This window comes from Saccopteryx leptura, chromosome 2 (assembly GCF_036850995.1).
Source record: "Saccopteryx leptura isolate mSacLep1 chromosome 2, mSacLep1_pri_phased_curated, whole genome shotgun sequence".
Taxonomy (NCBI): Eukaryota; Metazoa; Chordata; class Mammalia; order Chiroptera; family Emballonuridae; genus Saccopteryx; species Saccopteryx leptura.
The window spans coordinates 315349776-315372357 of record NC_089504.1 but is presented as its reverse complement, the minus strand read 5'-3'; the positions used below and the strand labels follow the sequence as shown (position 1 = coordinate 315372357).

At 49.3% G+C, this 22582-nt stretch overlaps 1 protein-coding gene across 1 annotated transcript in view; it reads right to left on the bottom strand.

Moving 5' to 3' along the window:
* Positions 1 to 531: 531 nt before the first annotated feature.
* Positions 532 to 22582, bottom strand: part of TMEM178B (transmembrane protein 178B) — a 316572-nt gene continuing 294521 nt past the window's right edge. Inside the window, exon 4 of the mRNA XM_066362896.1 lies at positions 532 to 10365. Within this exon, the coding sequence (XP_066218993.1) occupies positions 10115 to 10365 (251 nt within the window). The 3' untranslated portion in view covers positions 532 to 10114. The remainder of the gene's footprint in view (positions 10366 to 22582) is intronic.

The following is a 22582-nucleotide window of genomic DNA, read 5'->3' as shown; positions in this document are numbered from 1 at the left end:
TGGTGCAGTGGATAGAGCGTTGGACTGGGATGCGGAAGGACTCAGGTTCGAGACCCCGAGGTCACCAGCTTGAGTGCAGGCTCATCTGGCTTGAGCAAAAAGCTCACCAGCTTGGACCTAATAAGGTCGCTGGCTCGAGCAAGGGGTTACTCGGTCTGCTGAAGGCCCGCGGTCAAGGCACATATGAGAAAGCAATCAGTGAACAACTAAGGCGTCGCAACAAAAAATTGATGATTGATGCTTCTCATCTCTCTTCGTTCCTGTCTGTCCCTATCTATCCCTCTCTCTGACTCTTTCTGTCTCTGTAAAAAAAAAAAAAAAAAAAAAAATCAACTGCTTTTTTTATTGCTTCATATTCATTTTGAAATATCCCCTAATTTTTGTGAGCTGTATATTTCCTTTGAGATCAGTTTTCAGTCTGTTATCTACATAAGAGTTGTTCCATCTTTTCCTCCACAAAACCCCAGGGGGACTTATTGTCCTCCATCAAATACGGCAGTGCTGACCGCTTCCCCAAGCAGACACCATCACTTAAAACACACAACATGATCTTCTTTATTTAATTGTTTAATCAGTTTACATTCCACAACTGACAGGTTATTTATTTTTTATTGTTTTTCCATTAATTACCAGACACTTTTTTATTTTCTTCAATCGATGGAAATACAGTATCGCTGCCAATTTGAAAAAGAAAATTGCACGATGCAGTCTGTGTCAGTGAAGTCTCCGAATGCTCTCTGCTTCCTCAGCCCTCGCAAAGTCACAGGAACCTAGCAGTGTCCCTTGTCATCCCCCCCTCCTACTTCCCTGTGAAATTCACCTCTCAGAATAGCACAAGAGTTTCAAGATGTGGTTTGGATCACCTTTCGTGTAATTAATTATGAGAAGGAACAGACAGTACAGTAGATCTGATAAGATGTAGCATTCTTGTTAAAATTAAACAACACATTTATTCACATCGTATCAGAATAAAATTAACATAATATTTAATCTTATTTTAGCACCAATAACCACAGAAATTGCTACCTCCAAGGGCAGAGGCGTGTTGGAATCCTGCAGTACACACTGCTCTTTGTCCAACCAATCAGAAAGCACTATGCAAATTAAAGTAAAGGTAAATAAATTTATATTGACTGAGCAAATAATCTGATGGACCATAAACACTCCAGGTGTCTGAGGGTGTCCTCGGCTATGGTCCCTGTCTAATGATCATATATATAAACCATACCAAATCAGCTCAAGTTCTTTTGCTCAGTAACACAAGGCTCAGTAAATGAGTCAAACCTTGTCATACTGGCTCTTTGAAAGGCTTTGAGAATGAAGGGTTGCTTGCTAACATTTTATCTTGTTCTCTACGCTAAGATCTTGCTACTTGTCTTTTTTCCCCTGAACAAAAGAGGTTTCTATAAATTGAAGGAAGGTCCCGGGAAGGGGAGAGACAGGCAATGGTGGAACGAGCAAGTCCCAGGGCAAAGAACAGAGCTTGTCACTGCTACCTCCTAGGGCACCCAGTTTGCCTATGGCCACTGCTTTTCCCAGAGTATCCTCTTTCTGCATTCAATTTTAAAATACAAATTTAAGGAAAACAAGGGATAGAACCAAGAACTCCAAATATTGATGAGATGTTATTAGCAGGTGACTGGACCAGATAACAAAAGGTTGTGGAGATCTTTATTCTTGACAAAGAAAAAGTCTGTCTGTCCCCCCCCCCCCCCATTGCTGTAAGATAATGGGAGCTGAAGTAAGAGACTTGCTTTGGCCTCCACGACCTTGATGGGTCATTAGGATTATGCCTGGGGGCAGAGCTGATACTCCTATTGGGCAGGTGTGACATGTAGTGGATAAGCAACTGGTCTTCTCCTGTAACCAGGCAAATGGAGCAAAACTTCCAGAAGCCAGGACAGCAGCCTAGACATGGCTCTTGTTCTTTCTGCTCTGTGCCAATGCTGACCTCCAGCCTCCATCAGATGTGAGATCTGGGAGAGTCATGGGTGAGGAGGACCCCTGCAGTCTCATGACAGAGAGTGTAAACCTTCACCATCCTATCTGGTACCCAGGGGCCATGGGCACTGGGCACTGGAACTGTGGCTGATATGAATTGAGATGCTTCCTAAGAATAAAATTCATTTTGGATTTCGAAGGTGTCATTTGGGGGAAAAAATAAAGCATCCCATTCTTTGGTAATTTTTTATATTGGATTTTGTGTTAAAATAATACTAGTTTTGACATGTTGGGTTAAAAATCTGTGTTAAAATTAAATTTCACCTGCTTCTCTAGACTTTGAAAAATGGGGCTACTATTTTTATCACCACTGGAATGATATTTAAAATCGCATTTGTGGCTCGCATGATGTCTCTGTAGGATAGCACTGGTTTAAATGGCCTTCCTGAGGCTGGTCGGGAAGCTGATAGTGATGGAACATCAGACAAGAAGAAGGTCTGGAAAGGAGGGGTGGGGTTAGGTCACTGGTTACGCCCACTATAAACCCCTTCCAGAGGCAGCTGGACTTCTCGATCCTGGAGGTGGGGCGGCTCTTTGTGTGATCAGATAGCCCACCCTGCCTCTCTTTCCTACTTCCTCTCACTTCCGGATGCTCTGCCTTTGTGGGGCTCCCTCTCTGCTGCCATGCTGAGGATGTTCTGTGACTGTTGCCCTCTTCCCTCCAAAAGGTTTCTTTATCTTCATTCTATTCCCAACTCCCCTCTGCTAACTGCTGTCTCGACCCCCCACTGCCTGCCTGGGGTTTATCCATTCTGATTTGGCAGCTTCCCTTAGCGGGACTGCCTGCTCCTGATCCCACAAGCCTGAGCTGTATAGTGAGTCACAGAGTACAAAGTGGTTTGCGTGCATCCTATCCTTGGGTCGTCTTCCTCTTACCCTAGCATGGCAAAGTTCTGTCAGGGACCACAGTAAAACAAGAGCGTCAAAGAGTGTGTGTAGTGGGGGGGGGGAAGGCATCTGAGAATGAAAGGTAGATCGAAGGTTTTGAGCACAAACTGGCTGTGAGCTTGAGGCTACACTCTGAGGACTGGAAGTGGGGTGAGCATCGCTGGGGGTACCCTCCAGGTGGACCTCCATACATGAGCGCACACCAGCACTGGACAAAAAGCCTCTCTAAAAATAGCAGAAGACTGGCCAAGGAGACTTGGTGTCCTGGAAGCCCCGCCCCCGGGAGCCCCGCCCCCGGAAGCCCCCTGCTCCCTGACTGGCTGGGAGGGCACGGAGACACGGTGAGGTAACAAGGCTTGCCCGAGGCCTCACCTGACCCCCAGGTCTCCTGTGTTCGACCTTCAGGATCACCTTCACCTGTCAGACTTGCATGACTTGCTTTCACGTTTTGGAAAATCTACTTGACTTTAAAGGCAAAAGCCTTCAGAACAGAGAGTTACAAGCAGACACTAGTGACCGTCAGAGAAACAGCCAGAAAAAAAGTCCTATGCCAATGGCTTCCCTCCCATTCAAATCCCACCCAGTCAGGATTCTGGGGCAGTCCACATAAAGTCCTCCGAAAACTGAGGGCTACATCATTGCATTCGCTTAGTCTCAAGTCCCTCCCCCTACGTTTAGTATCCACTTTTATTTGTACATTTTTTACAGATAGTCTTGAGTAGCAAAAACAGTCTCACCGTGGGCGGAAATGGGAAAGGACCATGAGAATGGGTTAGTGAAAGCGCTCAGTGAGAAGGGCATTGTCACATTCACAACAACACAGACACCCTGACACATCCAGGCTGGGAAGGGGTCCACAGGTGACCAGGAAAGGAAGGGAGAGGCTTAACCAGAGGAAGAAATGGGGGCAGGAGAGGACAGAGGGACACAGAGTCCCCACAAGGAGCCACATCCAGTCCCTGGCAATGAAGACAAGGAGCTCTGATTGCTGAGACTGGTGTCTGTTGAACGAGGCCAGGTGTGAGCTTCTGCTATGCAACTCCGGAGCTCACACCCAGTTTTCTGTTTCTCAATAGTGAGCAGACACCCCCTACGGTTGGGTAGTCCCCCTGTTCCTGGTGGGGCTCCACCCAGATAGGGAGCAATGAGTTGGCCATCCCTTAGAGAGGAGGTCTCACCACAACACCAAAGCCCAATCGCCTACAGAGCAGAAAGCGTGTGGACCCCTCTGGGAGTGAATTCTTCCCTTGTGCCAAAGCTAGGGATCCGTTTTCCCAAACAGGTTCACACCCAGAACCTCTCCCAGGGAATACATCACCTAGAGGCATTCCTGTAAGAACCCACGCGCCTCTCATGACGCCATCAGCTTCACCCACCACCAACAAGACAGACCCCGGTTCCTTGAACCCTGTTCCCACCTTAAACTGAACAGACCATTAGAACATTTCAGAATCGGATCTGCTCCCTCAACTTGGGCGTGGACAGCTAGAAATAATGTTAGGAAGATGGTAAAGGAAAAAAATAAGGCATTGACCATGGGCCTTGGTTAAGCGCTACCTGTTTTAGCTCATATATGTGCTCTTTGCCCCACATGGTTTACTCACGCCATCCCCTCTGGCAATACGCAAGAGGAAGGACGAGTGCCCTTTGCAAAACTGGCTCTAGACAAAAGGCAGCAAGCCCGGGGAAGGGGAAATGAGGGTGCCAACTCCTCCAGAGGACCTGAATGATGGAATGACATCCCACGGGCTGAAGTTGACAGGCGGCCAGGGTGACCTCTCATGCAAGATGACCCTTTCCACAGCCGGCAGGGGGTCTGCTGCTGCAGGATCATTCGAACAGTGCATAATGGATGTGACACTTCATGCTTGCAAATTGCTTTGCAATTTCTTTCGTCACCCTTGATATACCATGAGGTAAAGTGTTATCACTGTTCTCATCTCGTGGATGAGGAAGTTCAAGTATGGAGCAGACAGAGTCACAGTGCCAGAGTCACAGGTCACCACAGGGCAGAGCCGGGAGGAAGTTTACACTCTCTAGGTTACACACGTGTGGCGTAACCACTGAGTTACTCCCACGACAGCGCGCTTACACCTATATTAGATGAAGATGGCATGCAAACAAACAAACAAAAAAAAAAAAAGAAAGAAAGAAAGAAAAGGAAAGAAAATCCCAAAGTAGAAAACTTTTAGCTCTGTTCCAAACCTGCCACGAAGCTCTGGCATGGGAGCTTGTACAAAGCCCTCTCTGCTATCTTTGGGGGCTCAGAGCACCTGCGTTCTCACTGCCTTGAACACAACAAGGTCAAGTCCACACGGATCAGTGTGGTTCTGCAACCAAGAACTGACCTCCTACCCCAACTTCCAAACCAGGGACAACCACTGACCGGAAAATGTTGGGGCTATAACCCTGGTGCCTCAGAGCAACGGAACTATAAACAATCTTTTTTGTCTTTTCTTTTTTTGTATTTGACTATTTTAATTTTCTACAATGAGCAAGTATTATTTGGAAAAAAGAAATCAACTAGCCAATAATAATGTCGTCCGAGGACAAACAATAATGTTTAAGAAACACCTTGCACCGTGGCACCGTCAATGGAAGGAGGCCGAACATAGTCCGCCAAGTCGACTGCTTTGAGAGACACCAGAATCATTCATGTCCATCAACTCAGGTGTTTAAAAAACTGTCCCCTTACTCCATGATGTACCAGATGGAAGACAGCACAGAAGCCCACTGGGTGGCATGCCCCAAATATTGTTACCTGTGACAAAATCACCTCTCACTATGACTTCTCCTATTTCCCTGGAAAGGGCTGGATGTGTCCACTTGGATGGTTGGTCCTCAGGGCAAAGAAGACATTTTTAGAAAGTTGGCTTTACCTTAACTATGAGTCAAGCATGAGTCCTACACAAATGACACCAAAGATAACCAAAGTGTATTTCTTCCCTCTCTTCTCCCCATACTTGAACATCAGGGAATTAGAGCTCTCAGCATACAATGTGTAAAGACAGTCGATTCTACATGTTGCTAGATTTGCGACACACTGGATTTCATCATTCTGAATTGGTTCTCAGGTGGGCAGCTGCAGAGACCAAAACAACATATCCTCCCACGGACTCAGCCCAAAGAAACGTGATCATTTCATTTGAGGCCTCTTAGGACTGCAGATCAATATTAAGATGTAGGGCCCAGCCTCAGAGTTCTTGTAATATCTTCTTCCCTTATCCTTAGCAAGAACACATACCAACACAGCACCACGGCCCAGGGCATTGCTTACGGCCACGCTGTCTTGATTTGGTGGGGTTGTCAGGTCTGTGTGACTTCATGATCCCTGAAGTTGAAAGGGTAGAGCTGTGGAAAGGCTGGAGCTAGCTAGTGGGAAGGAGGGCTGAAGCTGGAACAGGCCCATTTTAAAAATGTTTGTTCTATGTTGATGCCCAGGAACCACAGACCTCCTTATAAAACCTACCTCCACGACAGGCAAGGGTGGGGCTGCTTGGAGTGCCTGCGCCTCTCTCGAGACAAATTCCTTAACTATTCTAATTGACCACTGTTGATGCAGAAGAAAAGTAGGAGTGGAGAGAGGAAAAGGAAAGAAGAGAAGAAACCAGAACTCCCAAAATGGGGAGAGAAATAGAACCTCTTTCCAGGTGGACACCCCACTTTCCTGAATCCTCAATCTCACAGGAGAAGGAAGGAAATAAAAGTTGAAGTGGCCCCTACACTCAAGGTTGACACGCACAGAGCTCAGAACACATGACGTCACACAGACCAGGGCACAGACTCTGCATGCAGCCCTGTAAGGAATTTGAACTTGACCCGGGGTGGGGGCTGGGGGCTTTCGTGAGGTTGCTGAACCCTAAATCCCGCAGGACGCTGGGTTCTTCTCTGATATGGAGTTAGAATTGGACATAAAGAGTCTCACAGTCAAGCCTCCCCCTTCTTTCTCCTTCACTTCTTCCTTTTCTTCTCCCTCAGCCACCTCCCACCACGGAGCTTCAGCAACTGCTTGGAGTGGCATGTTTTAATCTGAGCTCCAGTGTCTGTGCTGGGGGATCAAGGTCACCTGGGAAGGTCTCCCACTGGCCGGGACTTGCCATCCATACAGGGCTTCCCTCCCGGCCATGTGGCTGGGCATGTTCTGGGCCCCAAGCCGGATCAGACCCCAGATTGTATGTGTCTGTACAGATCTGGCCCCCTTAACAAATAATAATAATAATAATAATAAATAAATAAATAAATAAATAAATAAAAAGCAGCTCAGGGCTCCTACCCTGCCGATGGTGACTTGGTAGCCCAGATGGTTTCCTTCTTTCCCAGGAGCCCTCCCAACATTTCAGGGCGATTTTAAAGGGGTACGATTAGCTGTGTTAGTGGTCTACCAGAAAGATTAGTGCTTGGAGAGAGTGGACGATCTATTTATGGCAAGCAGGGCATAAAAAAAAAAGAGTGGATAAATAATGATAGGTCTGGAGGCAAGATCCTCAAATGTGGTTACTCCAGAGAAGTTTAGATGATGGATAGCCACTGGCCCCACTGAGAATCCTTCCCTCGTTTTCCTGCAATTGGAAAACAGCCGGCCTTCGGGTCGGGTCACACACAAGCCCTTGGCCCCAAACAGATGCTGGTGGACACCTGCCTTTCTCTGCTCAGTGGAGCCCATTCAAGACCTTTGGAAGGAAGATAGAGGCTTCTCAATCTGAGATACTTCTCCTCACTTTTCCTCAAGCCCAAGCATGCTTTTCCCCTTAAAGAGGAAAATCTGACTTCTCAAAGAAAACTTGAAAACAATTCCCTGTACAGTTGAAAACTGGACCTTCCCGAAAATGATTTCCCTTTTTATAGACTAAATTCTCTGCTTTAGAAACCTTTTTTAGAAGCAGCATTGGAAGTCAACAGAATTTCCTGCTACAACCCCCACCTTCGCCACCAAGCGCGCGCGCACACACACACACAGGGCGCTCGCACGCGAGGCCTTTCACGGGAGCTGACCAGAGTCGCGGGCAAGGAAATCTTGCAGAGGACACCCACACCTGTGTCCAGGTACATATTGGCACAGGTATGCACAAAACGCCCCAGAGAAATACACGCACACAAAGACCACATTCAGGCCTGTTCGTGCACAGCAGGGGTCCTATCCAGATGCAGGTTACACACACACACACACACACACACACACACACACACACACACACACGGATGGACACACACAGCCGGAAAGGGAAGATGAGGTGACAGGCGAGACTAGCAGGTGGGTGGATGGGAGAGTGGGAGAGGCAGATGCTAAGGGGTTAGCAGGTCAAAAAGGCGGAGGCCTGAGGAAGGATGATGAAACAGGGCGCACGAGTGGGAAGGGAGGCTACTGAGTGGTTGGCAAGGTACTCAAAGCGTTATTTCTTCCTGACGCAACTGAATTCTCACCTACAAGGCTGATGCATGACTGCAGACCTCGGGGACTCCCTCCTCGCCTCCCCGGGGCTGCTCAGCCCCAGCAGGGTCGCTGAGGTGGCGGTCAGCTGCTCCTGCCCACTCTACCTGGCAGCCCTCTGCCCCTCCGGCCTTCACAGCTTGTTGGCTGACTTTGTAGCTCCGTCACCTGGTGCACGCCAATTTGCTCAAGTGAGCCGGAGACACCGGGCTGGATGCAGGCCACCTCTGTTTGGGCGCTAGGCACCATGGCGGCTATTTTGGGATTCATGGCCTTGACTATCAAGAGGGGAAGGAGGAAGATGGGAAGAGTCAAGAGTTCTCCATCAATTTACACAATATCATACAAACGTGAGCCCATGGGGCATGGAGGCGCTCTCTCTGCATGTGATCCTTTTCCTTTCACCTGGACAGAAGTCGCCTCTGGGGAAAGGGTGGATGTCCAGTGATGAAGGACAGCTTCCACGATGGGGAGGGAAAGGTCTCATGTGGTGGACAGACTTGAACAACAGCAGCAGGGGTCACCCCTCCTGAACTGTGTCCCCCTCATCACTCCTGGCTCTTGTGCCCAGCTATGTAGTGAACTCCAGAAATTAGAGGATGAAATCCCGGGGTGTCCCAGAACTGTGATGCGAAGAGCCACAGGGTCCTCTGCCCAGTGGTTCTGTTGTTCCTTTTCTGCCCTCTGGGAATTTCAGCTGCACTAAAAATAATAGAAAAAAATGCAACACGCACAATAAAACCCACACTCAGAAAACATCCACCAAACACACACACACACACCCACTCTCCAGGGATGGGAAGCTGCAGAATTGGCACCCACGTGAGCCTCGTTATTCTTCCCGGTCTCGGGGCCTCGGGGCTGGGCCCCGACACCACCCCGCTGGGTAGAGGGACAACAGTCATAATGCAGGGCTTTCATTTTAAAAGGTGAAAAGGAAGAAAGGAAACCACCCCAAGTGGTGACTCCACACATACACATGCACGCACACGCACACCACACACAGACATCACAGCATCACTCCAAGGCTCCGGTCCTGCCCAGGGAGTGCAGGTGGGGCTGGGGGCAGGGTGGCCTCCTGCTTAACTTGGTGTAAGGCAGCTGGAAGGTAAGATTAGGTTTTCTGAGCATCCTCTGAGGTGTTCTTCGGTCGATGCCGATCTCGCCTCTCAGCAGGCTGCTCTCTCCCCATTTCCACCTCTAGGACTTGGTCCAAAAGTTTGGCAGCAAAGGGAAAACCTCCTTCTTGATTTGTTTCCTCCTCCGCTCCTTGGGTGTCGCTGGTGGGCCAGGACGGGAACCGGAACAGGAAGAGCAGGTGAAGGCATGGTTCCACCAGGGCCTCAGAGGTTTGGTGACATTCTGCAGATAAGGGCGTCGCTTCTCTGTGGTATGATCGGTGTTGGGGTGACTGGCCCAGGGGGGTGGCACTCTTCCTTCTCCACATCGGTGCCACTCCAACCCTCCAGCACCGTCAATTCCCCGCCCACCACCCCGTCCTCGTGCGTGACGGGGATCAGGACCCTGTCGCGAGTGGTGACGTTCACTCTGTCTTCAATGAACTATGGAGCCAAAAGTTAAGAGCTGATGGAAGAGCCATGTGGTGGGAACGCCTTCCCCATCTCAGTGATGGGGCAGCAAACACAAAGTCTGACAGGATGCGGGTGCCTGAGCCAATTCCACTCCCCCTTGGCATTGGCACCATCTGGGGTTAGTTTTGTTTTATATATGTATATTATATATATATTTATATATATATATATATGTATGGGTTTTTTTTGTGTTTTGTTTTTTGTTTTAGCACACTGTCCCATTCTCGGGTCTGGATTTAGGGCAGTTGGTCCTCGGGACAGGTTGGACAGAAGGGGCCAAGGTACAGAAGAACCCCGAGATGAGCGTGAGGCCCAGGCCCCCCCACGCACAGAACATGGACCATCCATAGCCATGGCTGATGTCGTCTGGGAGTCCGTACAGGTAGCGAGGGTAGCGTGACAGCTCAAAGTTGATCCCGGCCACACAAGTGCACAGTGATATGATGCAGAAGGTTCCTGAAAAGCAAGGGAAGAAACAGGGGGCGGTGGGGTGGTGGGAGGAATGGGGAGGAGAAGGGAGAGGAGAGGGAGAGAGAAAAAGAGAGAAGTGAGGCTCATTACAGTTTCAGTTTTCTTGAGTAAGAAAAAAAAAAAAGATCGAGGTAAGAGGAACTCGCAAACAAGTTCAACATCTGGAAATATCTGTGGAGAGGAGAACAAAATTGAGGGATCAAGCCTTCCTTGCTCTCCATTAACTGTCCAGTCCTAGACAAACTCAGGAAGCATCTCCTTTGGGAAGATACTAAATAAACATTATGATAGAGTTTTGTATCAGGTGGAGCAAGGCAGAGAGCATTCAGTTCATTTTTCTGAAGCTTTTAGAAAGTCACTGTCTTGACTCTGGCTGGTTGGCTCAGTGGTAGAGCATTGGCCCAGCATATGGAAGCCCTAGGTTCAATTCCTGGTCAGGGCACACAGGAGAAGTAAACATCTGCTTCTCCACTGCTCTCCCTCCCCCTTCTCTCTCTCCCTCCCCTATCCATAGCCACGGTTTGAATGGTTCCAGCAAAGTTGGTCCCAGGTGCTATGAGTGGCTCCATGGCCCTGTCTCAGGTGATAAAATAGGTCGGTTGCCGAGCAACAGAGCAGCGGCCCCAGATGGGCAGAGCATTGCCTAATAGGAGGCTTGCTGGATAGATCCCTATTGAGGTACACACACAGGAGTCTGTCTCTGCCTCCCTGCCTCTCACTTAAAAAAAAAAATTCACTGTCTTTCTTTGGAGACACAGAAAACACTCTATTTGCTACTTCTTTAAAGAGAAAGATATCATTATTCTTTTCTTTCTATACATAATGTCTACCAATATTGGGTTTTCCTTTAATCCATTCGCCAATAGGTCATCCAAATCCTGGAAGCCCTTTCCTGTTTCCTGTAGGACATTTCCCAATGTGTTGTCCTTGGCATGCTAACCCCATGAGACACACTTTTACAAAGTGGCAGTGGCATCAGCATGTCCGAGAGGCTCCGTGCTCAACTCCTCACCACATAGATCCTCAAGCCACTATGCACACGCTGACCTTTCTGACCTCATCTTGTGAGGCATTTCACAAACTTACTGAATGTTATGACTTCCTCTTTAAAAAAACAACAACAACAACACTGGTCCCATGAACCATTGAGATGGCTGATATAGGAAACAGGATGCTATAAAATGCTATAGAATTGTACACCCATTTTAAACCAATACAGATAGCTGGTGTACCTGATTTGAGTTCAAGAGCTTTTCCCAGTTATTTTCTGTGTCTTGTGTTTCTCCTGTCACCACTGATGAGAGCAGCAGCCTAAGGACATAGGTAGGCATAGTTTGGAAAGGCTGGGTTGGGTGGATGGAAGGTAGAGGGAGAAGGATACTTTTTTAGGGGTTGAGAACAAGAGAGGTGCATTATGTTTATGTTTATTTAAGGCCTCTTGTCTCCTGGTGGCCAATTTATTCCAGCCCTCAGGCCTGTGAACTTGTGATAATGTCAATGGCCATACGAGTACCAATCATACCTAATATTAAGTGCTGCATGCTAGAAACTGTGTTAAGTGCTTCCCAGGTACTGACCCTTTAATTCTCACAACAAATCTGTGAGGTAGGTTCTTTTATGATCCCCGTTTTACTGGCTGAGGAGATTGAGGCCCAGAGAGCTTCACACATTTGCTTAAGATCACACAGCTAGTAACTGGTAGGGCCAGGCTGCAAACTCAGGCAGGCCCAGCTCCGGAGTCTACAGGCTTATCCTCTGCGCTATTTAAGACTGGTGTCACACAAGGTGGTTACCCTTCGTGGGTCCCTGCTGCTGTCCACCTGGAATCGGCATGAATTCTGTATCTCTCGGTCAGGGGTAGGGTGGTCTGGTGTTCCAGGAGTGCTTGCTAAAGCTAATTGCTGCCCCCTCCCCCACAGCAGCTGGTTCAGTAGGTCCAGGTGTGGCTTGAGAATCAGTATTTTGACAAGTTCTTGGGTGATGCTGACGCCGCTAGTCCAATGACCACACTCTGGAACCACCAGGTTAGGAGAAACGTTTTACTGGACAAAGAGGAAACCAGTCATCCAAGGTCCAATCACAGGGGAAGAAATACTCATGGGCAATAAATGTGAAAAATGCTTAATTTTACCAACAACCAGAGAACTGAAAATTAAAAGCAGAGTCCTAGAGCATCATCCAGCAAGTTAACCAAGTTTTATTATTTTTTATTATTATTTATTTATATTTGCTTTGCTTTGTGCCTGAGCACCCAGCTCCAAAACTGGTCAGGGAGCCGTACGATGGACCATCCCGTTAGACTCTAGGGGCAGTGATCAGGGAAAGATTTCATGCCTTTGGCCTATGACTGCATTTTGGATAGAGAGCCTAGTCCCTCCTGGGGACAAAGTCTTAGATCTCAGGATGTTCGGGGGCTGGAGGGCATATGTGAGGCGCTGCTATTGGACGAGGGGCCAGAGGAAGCCCCAGAGAGTGGGGTGAACACATGAGCAGAGAGCCCCTGAGGTCTGAGCTCTAGGTGGAAGGCCTGCAGGGGTGGACATACTTTGCTGTCTCTGATCTGCATTCCAAAGACCACTATGTCGTGAGTGGAGGGGACAGTGCTGAGACCAGTCAGGGGCCTGCTCAGTCCTCTGGGAGCAGGGGGGATGGGGTGGGACTGCTAGGCGGGAGCAGGGCACCAGAGAATGACTGTTCAGTGAAGGATTGCTTGGAGAGGCAACTGGAGGCGAGGCCTCGGGGTGACCCAGGCACAGGTGCTGCATATGTATCTGTGTGCACGTGTGTGTTTGTGCCCAGGTCTGTATGCATGCACATGTCTGTGTGTGTGTACATGCATGAGTGTGTAGGGACAGCCACAACATACAGACACTAACAGCACCATCGTCACTTGGAAGAACAGTGGTCCCAGACTTGGGAGAGTTACAGAGCACCCACGGGTTCCCCCTGCTGTGCACTGCGGTTCAGACGCAATTCCACAATGGCGTCCAGGGCAGACCAGGGCTTGCCCCAAACTTTCTGAGTCAGAATCTCTTGGGGAAGAGGGAGGAACTCTTTCATTTTTAAGAGTTCCTTAGGTGACTTCTGTTGATCAGCCTGGGGAGCCCCTTGTGTTAGGGCTGGGGTCCTTGGTATCACCGTGAGACACAGACCCAAGTGGGGGGAGTAGCCAAGGGGGCTGGAAGGAAAGAGGGGGGAGCACTAACACGGAGGGACAGCCATGGCCCAGGAGTGCAGGAGGTGAAGCAAGCTTCATTTGGACGCCAGTTTCAAATAATCCAAATTCCTACCAACCAGAGCTGGCCTGTTTGTGCCTCAAGAACACGTTCAAGTCCTGGTTTGGAAACCTGGGCATGCAATGATATTATTTACTAGAATTTAGACTGAGGACAGGAAGTGTGTGTGTGTGTGTGTATGTGTGTGTGTGTGTGTGTGAATGGTGTGTGCGCACACACACGCTGATTTCAAATCTCCGCTGCCCTTGAGATGTGAAGGCACTTGGAATCATAGCTCAGAGCCTGGTAGAAAGTTCTGAGCTACATACATCTGTGGGCTGAGTCATCACTTTATAAATCAAAGCTCTCGATGGGACTGAGGTCAGCTAAGGACTTTACATAAACCGTTTGTACACAGGGTACTTTAAAAAATGTCTCCTCATTGGAAGGTGCGTGAGATTCCTGATTAAGCCCAGTGATTTGTTCTGGGAAAGAAGGTTGACCTCAAACAAGTTTTGTTCCTCCCAAGTGGCCATGAGCTGAAACAGCCTTATGCGCACGATTCTAATAGCGTCTTCTGCAAGAGGGGTGGACAGGACGCAGAGGATGCGGTTGATAAATCAAGAGTGACGAGATTCAGTCCTTGTGGACCTAATTACCCATTGGAAGTGGCCCAATTTGCTGATAACATACATCTTGTTATGTTAACATGGTTAATTGGGAGGGGGGCGTCTTCCCGCCTTAACTTCCTGTTAGTTGTTCTGAGACTTTAAAACCTTTTGAAATTTCTTGTGTTATCAGCACTGGTCACTATTTCCATGGATGGGGAGAAAACTTTCAGGGTGCTCCCTTAAGATGGCCTGTTAAGCAGGCCGTCTATACAACCTGCTAGGAAATGCCGTGTGCCAATGAGGAAGAGCGGCACAGGTTGGGTGAGTTTCCACGCCCGCCACTGTCCGTGGTTGCATTCCAGGATTTCCATTTCTCCGTCCTTCCGCACTTACAAACTCCAATTTGAAAATGTGCATTAATAATTAGAAGTGGGTATGTGCAGGCGCAAGGCAGATTCTCAATAAACTGATGGACGGGCTGCATGATGTGTTGTCATTGTTAATTAGCAGCATGTTCTCATGTTCTGATGATTGAAATAACCATGCACTCTGACACACAGTGGGGGAGATGGGGTATGGCGGGCAACGGCTCTCTGACCCAGTGTGATGGACCTGACTCTCAGAACTGAGGAGTGTGGAGTGGAGTCTTCCCTCCTACCGCCGTGGCCACCACCTCACTGGGGTTTTGGGAACTAAGATTTTAAATGTTTCTGCTGGAGAGTCTATAGATAGTACAACACTGGGAACTGCAAGCTCTCTCCATTCACCCAGAGAACAATGGTCCTTTGGGCAAGTACGAAGTCCTCCTCTGTCCCCAGTAGCAGACCTTCAGTTCTGGCACCAGGTCTTTAGAGTCTGCCACTTTATGTCTCACGAGCAGTTACTGAGAGACCTGTGAGGGATGACGAGAGGCCCCTCACTCCCTGCATGATAGACATACAAAAGAGCGTTCTGTGTCTAGTTAAACTTATACTCACCCCAGGGCCTTTGCACTTGCTGTTCCCTTGCCTGGAAAGGCCTTCCCCTAGCTCTTCTTGGGTCTCAATTCAAATATCATCCTTGCAGAGAGATCCTCCCTGGCTCTCTTCTAAAGCAGTGCCTCCCAGTGCTTTTCAAACTGTGTTCCATGGAGGTGTCTCAGGAGCAAGAGGGGAACTGAAGAGGCACCCAGCCCTCTCCCTTCTCTTTGGACAGAAGAGCCTCGCTTTGATCTGTTTCCATGTGAAATTTCATCTGAAGAAAGGAGTCCAGTGATTTAAACATTTTTGAGAAGCACTGGCCTAGTATATTCATAAGCAGACATAATGGGGACTGTGCTTTGGACAGCCAAGTCCGAGGACATTCATTAGCTGCAAGCCCCTGACTGTGGCAGAAAGGGCTGGCCAATCTCAACCCTCGTTCCTGCTGGTTCTGGAAGGAGCCTCAGACTCCGCCTCAGCCCAGCCCTCCAGGCAGCCAGCCCAACCTAGTCAGCTGCAGCTGGCTGGAACGAGAAATGAAACCCAATTACCCTCTCTGTGCCAGGATGTTCAGTCACACGAACTTGGAGCTCAGGGAGTCCAGCTCGTAGAGACGGCACCAACCCACGTAGCTTGTGCTAATAAGACTCTTCGCCATCAAGGGAACAGGGCCCTTGAGAACCAACCAGTGTCCCTGTTTGCAAATCCATCTGTCAGTGGGAAGGCATGGCCAACGGGCAGAGCAAACTATGTCAACATAAGTGCTTCCCTCTGAGTGTTCAAAAACAACACCTGCGTCCTGGCATGACTGTCCCCACATCCATCAGGTCACCTTGTGACCAATGGCCCCACCCTGGCCACTCCTACCTGTGTGTCTGGTCAGCACCTGTCTGGGGGGGGTGGCCTGGGATTGCTGCCCACCCTCTGTCCCCTGCCCCTGTCCCCTGCCATGCCAGGCACAGCTGGAGTGAGAGTGGAAACAGTTTTCCTGCCCCGTCTGCCGACTCCGTGCTCCAACGCCACGTATAGCCTCCTCGCCCACCTCCCTCACCTTGCCATCATCGCTAATTAACACTGCACTGGTTGCCAAGTATTGGCTCCTAGTCTCTCCCCCAGTTTTAGCTTCTTGGCTGTTCGACAACTTCCTCCTTCTTGGATATCTCTGGCCCCAGCTTCCAAGCTGCCCCTGATCGAGGACTGGTCCCACGTCTCTGGTGTCCCTCCTATCGTCTGTCTGCGCCTCTCAGCCTCCTTTCCTCCTCTCAGACCTGAAAGACCAGTGCCCGAGTGCATAATAGGATCATGTGATATCGTGTAGCATGTGATAACGTGTCCCCCACCCCCAGGGACACAGAGTGCTCAATGCTCCCCGGCTGTGCACAGACTTCCAGTGCTTCCCCCACAAGCCCCAGTTCCCTGAACTTCCTGACTTCTTTCCAAGCCCTGCTTCCCTAGTAGGGCAATCAACCATCCCAGTCTGCCTGGGAGTTGGTGGGGGTGGCAGGTGTGTCCCCGGAATGTGGGACTTTCTATCCTAAAACTGGAAAGCCCTGGGCTCTGTGGGACAGTTTTGGTCCCCATACCCACAGGTTCCCTCACAGGCCTGTTCTCCACTCCGGTGCCACCACGCTGTGATGACAACATAATCAATTCTTCACTTGAGAGTTAAAGAAAACAGGACGCCTTAACCCAGCAGAAGCACAGACATGTGAGCCCCAGAACGCGTTGCTCATGTTATGACATGCCAGGCCGGCATAGCACTGTTTGGGGGCAGCTAACTCCTTTGCAACCCTGCAATGTCACCAGGAAACAATCAGCCACCCAATAAGGGTTCCACCCCAGCACCACCATGATACATTTCAGCTGACAGTCAGAATTCTGGTGTTACACCCGCTTCTCAGGGGAAGGTGGACCACGCATCTCCACTCCCTTCTGGGGCCAGCAGGGTGGCCCTGGTGGTACTGCCGCACCCACGGGCCCCATGGAGAACCTGCCTCAGCACTGAGGCCTCAGGCTTGGCAGCAGAAATGCTCTTACTAATTCAAGAAGCCATTGCCTAGGAAACCAAGGCCCCCCCGGAGGCTCTGTCAGGAATCTGGGGCAGTCACATATTGTGCAGACAGGCGTTCTCCCAAGCAGCTACTCCTTCCGTGACCACATCTTTGCTGGAGTATCATTTCTGCCGCCTCCCAGGACTGGGGACCCATCTGTGTGACATTTTCCGCTCTTGTAAAGGAGAAATGATGCCTGCGTATCCCTAACTCCTACATGTTGCCTTGTTGCGATGTGATGGGGGTGGGGGGTGGGGGAGGGCTCTGCTCTGCCCCAAGCCCAACGGGTCACTGCAAGGCCATCGCTGTGGTGGTGCCCTGCGGATGTGCATATCAGGGATGCCTGGGAGGCAGCAGCTCACATCCACCCTAAGGCCCGTTCCCGCCAGCTCCTCTCCCGACTTTAAAAACTGGAAACAAGCAAGTCAGCAAACAGAGAAAGGATTCCTCCTTCTCCTGCAATAGCCTCCGAGGAGGCGTCTGCATCCTCGGGAGCGGATGTGTATAAAACCCTTCTCTGGCTTGGATTAAATGCCGAGAGCACTTTACAGCTTGGCTCAGACCTGCCTGGAATACAAATGACTGTTGGATTATACACCACCACGTCAGCAGCAGCCGACTGACAGGTCACATGGGTTTTCCACCCAAGGTGCCTTAGGGGTTCACTGGGACAAGGCAGGGGGTGGTGACAACCTCCAGAGAACACACTGCAAGGGATGGGGCCCCAGGGTTAGGACAAAACCATCCATCATCACTCTGCAAACCCTACCAATGCCCCAGGCAGAGACACTGTGAGACTGTCGTCACAGCCCTGAGGAAAGCAGCCCGGTGTTTCCAAGGCTGTGTCTACAGGCTCTGGGGCTGCCTATATGTGGATGGGATTACGCCATAGTCATGTACCATCCTGGCTCAAGCACCAAAAGGGACTGGCCCATTCACACAGGTTGGCGTTGTTTCCAAAGTGAATGCTTCCAGATTCCTAGCGTCAAACTGATCCCCTGGTGTGCACCTATCTGCAGGGCTGCCACCAAGTCTGGAAACCCAGGTGTTGCAGCCTGAATTGTGTCTTTGCAAAATTCATGCCAAAGCCCTCACCCCTAGTGACTCAGCATGTGACTGCACATGGAGACAGGACCGTTAAAGAGGTAATTCAGTTAAAACGAGGCCATTATGGTGGGCCCTAATCCAATTTGACTGGCGTCCTTATAAGAAGAAGTGAGCAGGGCATACAAAGAGACACAGAGGGAAGACTCCATGAAGAGACAGCAAGAGAGTGCCCATCTGCAAGCCAGGGAGACAGGGCTCGGAGGAAACCACCCTGCCGACACCTTAATCTTGGACTTCCAGCCTCCAGAACTATGAGAAAACGAGTCTCTCCTGTTTAAGCCACCCAGCCTGTGATACATTGTCTTGGAAGACCTGGCCATCAAGTACAACAGGTGAATCCATAATAATTATCCTTTACTATAACATTTCAATATATGATGAAATAAGACTATCTATGTTTCCAGACTTGACAGCCGCCCTGTAGCTACAACAGGCATCTAAACATGGCCACATAGAGCAATGGCTACTGGGCCTCTCGTGTTTTTTAATTCATCTGGTCACCTTTGCCGATGTAGCTATGCTTACTCCTACTTAATGCCAATCAACTCATTCATTCTCTCAGGTGTATGTTCAGATTCGATCACAAGATCAGTGTGCTTGGCGGCCTCTGTGCCAAAAAAAGAGCCTTTACAAATATGTGACAACATCTAACGGACTGAGCAAATAAAAGAGATCATTGGTGGGTGTTCAGACAGCTTTGTCATGGTGGGAGGTTACTCAAGGTCAAGGCAACATCACCCGGTCTCTCTGACTGCCATCCCATGTTGCCGTCTGCTCCTAGTCAATGGTGCATTCCTGCACACTATCCTACAAATGAGCCTCAATGGGCCAATCCAAGTCCCTAGTCTCCCAAGATACCTTCCCTGAGTGTGCCCAGCACAAGATCATCCACGCTTGTTCTCAACTCCTGAAACGTTTCTGGTCTGCAATAGCCCACCCGACAAGGAACGAAAGGGACACCTCTTGTTTTAGCTTGTGGTCAGCTAGGCTGTAACTTTCTCCAGAATCGGCATGGTAGCGGGGTCTCCTCTTGTGTTGTTATCCACAGCTCTGAGCGTTAGACCCAGACTACGGGGAGGGACAGACTTCTCAGGGGACCTCTGAGATGAAAACATGAACTTCGAAACCTAGAGGGGAATGAAGTAGCCATGGCCAGCCTTCCCATCTTCCTCCTAAACATTTTTGTGACTGCTGCGGCGTGCGCGCACGTGTGAGTGCGCCCGTGTGTGCCCACGCCTGGATGCGCCTACCTGGGTTTCAATGGGTCCCTTGGATTTCAGGAAGCTCTTTAATTTTTACAGACGTTCGGCACCCGAATGACGTCCTCTCGGCAGGATTATTTTGAAGAGCGATAGTAATAAGTGTGAAAAGGCTTAGAGAAGTTCAAATTGCTTTCTTTGGGGAGGGTATGCTATTAGAAATTGCAAGCTTTGAGTGAAGGTGAAGACAGATTGTTCTGGAGGGCAAGAAAAACATGTGGCCGCCGCCATCCCGACCGTCACCAGCTCCATTCTCCCCCGGCCCTGGCTCAGGTGGATGGCACCTCGGGACGTGACTGCTCTCAACAAAGAAAGTGCTCGTTCAGGACCCTTCCTTAGGCAGACTCTGCTGGAACCAGAACCACGGAAATTAGGAAAATCTCAGAACATGCTTCTGAGGCAGACCTGCCTTGGTAATGCAACTTCTCTTGGAGAGGTGACAGCGTCCAACGGGGGCTCCATTGTGACACTGTGGGTTTGCAAAGAAGCTTGTATGGACAGAAGGAACGAGCCCCGAGAGACGCACTGGGAACCGCCATGGAACGTGAGGTGGGGACCTCTCAGAGGCACTGCCGAGGCTCTGGTCCTTTGGATTGTAGAAGTGGCACATGCAGTTACTGCACACTCATTCCTTGAACACCTACTATACAATGGACTGCAAGGGCTAGATTGTTATACTTTTTAGTCTACACGGTATACTTCCCCTTCTTTCTTCTTTTGCCAAAACAACACCACCAATCTTTCTTTTGGCGAAGCTATTCTGTGACCACAGTGATCAATTCAGGCATGGGCGCTTAACTCAAACCCAAGTCTCCATTTCTGTATCTTCTGTACCTATTGAGAGGTTGTTGTGAGATTCTACGCATACATCGAATTATATATGTAAACCACATATGCATATGTATGTTTTAATCTACATAGCACAGCACACAGAAATTATATAATTCCCAGAGTAATCTCATGTTAAATACTTCGCTAAAGGTCCCAAAGCATAAATCCCATGCCGATGCTTGGATTTTTCAGTAAAGCCAAACTGATTGCAGAAGCATTTGAGAACTATCCACTACACTTGCTTCCACTGCCCCTACTGAAAAAAAATCCCCCAGGGCAAGCAACTACTGGCCCATTTCACTTGACCTTGGATATTTCATGCATTGTGGAATAAAACATTGGAAAGATCGAAGTGGGTGGTTGTGGGGCAGATAAAATGTATTATGCTCACTTTGTTAAAAATGGCACTGCCCACATGAGGCCGTTGCCTAGGTGATATTAATGTGTGTTGAGAATCCTTGTAGCCTGGGGCTTGGTTTTGGGATTAAGCCTTTCCCACCCTTTTTGATGTGGGGTGGTACAATCCAACCATGCCTCAGAGAAGTGACTTTGTCTTCCCTATTTTGTATATTGGATTAGAGGTTGTGAAGCTACAATATAAAATGGGGGCGGAACGAGAGCTTGCGCTCTTGGTTCCTGGGATGATTAGCATGAGAGAGCAGAGGGAGCAGAACAGAGAGCAGAAGGAGGCCACGTGGAGGAGGCCAGGAGAAGCAGCCAAGATGGCGGAGTACTGAGTGAGATGCCAGTTTGTGTAGACTTTGTATCTGGGATAAGGAAGGAGATGGGGCACTGAGGAGAATAAGGCTGGTGAGCTAGAAACCTTTGATTCTAGGAAACTCGGATAAGTCAGTGGCTTTGTGAGCACTGAATGTGAGTGGGTTTTGGAGCCCAGTGTGTGTTTTTACTTGCCCGCCGGGTGCAAGCTAGGATTAAAGACTATGGCCCACCAGTTTGTGGCTCCGTTGTTTCTTTACCGACTGTCCGAATCCAATGCGAACCTGCATGGGCCGGGCGGCTGCTGTGATAGTGGCCTTGACCTTGGCTTCTGGCTTTACAGTGGTCTGTGATGAGCTATGAACTTTCTAAATAGGGTGGGGAAGAAAGTTCTAGAAAGAAAGTGAATCAAGAGTGTAGTGTGTGAAAAAAGCTTACAGGCACAGACAACAGTGTGGGGATTACCATAGGGAAAGGGGGTGCGGAGGAGGACAGGGGGCGATAGATGGTGATGGAGGGAGACTTGATTTGGGGTGGTGAGCACACAAATACACAGATAATGTATTACAGAATTGTACACCTGAGGCCGGTATGAGTTTACTAACCAATGTCATCCCAATAAATTCAATAAATTTTTTTTAAAAAACCAGTGCTCTTGCATGCAAGCAAATTGGATAACCTTGAAATGAGAACATTCCTAGAAACATAAAATCAAACAGTCCTGAATCACAAAGAAATAGAAAATCCGAATAAACCTCTAACTATCAGGAGAATTGAATTAGGATAAAAAAAAAAAAAAAAAGTGCATCCTGTCATCATTTCAATGCGAATCTCTGCAGCTCTCTCTCCATCTGGGCCTCCGCGCGGGCAGAGGAATAGTGGGTTCCAACTGGCTCCTCACCTAGGCTGAGAGTGGCAGCCACAGCGGGGCAGAGAGGAACGTCCCCAAGCTGTAAACAGGGCGTTTCCAAGAGAAACGCAGCTCCGAGCAGGCCATCTCCCTGCCCCTGCTTCTCTCACCTCTCCCTGTTCTGAGCCAGCTCCTTCTGGTGGACGACAATGACCCCTGGAGCAAGTCCTGAGAGGCTCTAGGGCTGAGGGCACTCTTGCCCCCAGATTTCTTGCTGGGGATGATGCTCAAAGTCATGCAAAACCTCCTGCATATCCTGACACTATAGCTCTCTCGGGAGGCACTGGTCACTCAGCTTCCCATTTGGCATACAAGGCTTTTGCAGAGAAAGCTACCTCTCTGGGGAGCGCGAAGCCCAGTATGAGGAGATCTATCATTACACTTGAGTTCCCGTCTCGGTTATCCTAAGCTCTCTCTGCCCAGAGGTGTACGAGCTGTGCTGCTCCAGCACCTTGGAAGGAAAGCTGGGAAGGACAGGGATGTGGCTTAGTGGCGAGACAACGCTATGAAGGATCAGAAAGTCCAGGTTCTGGTTTCATCCC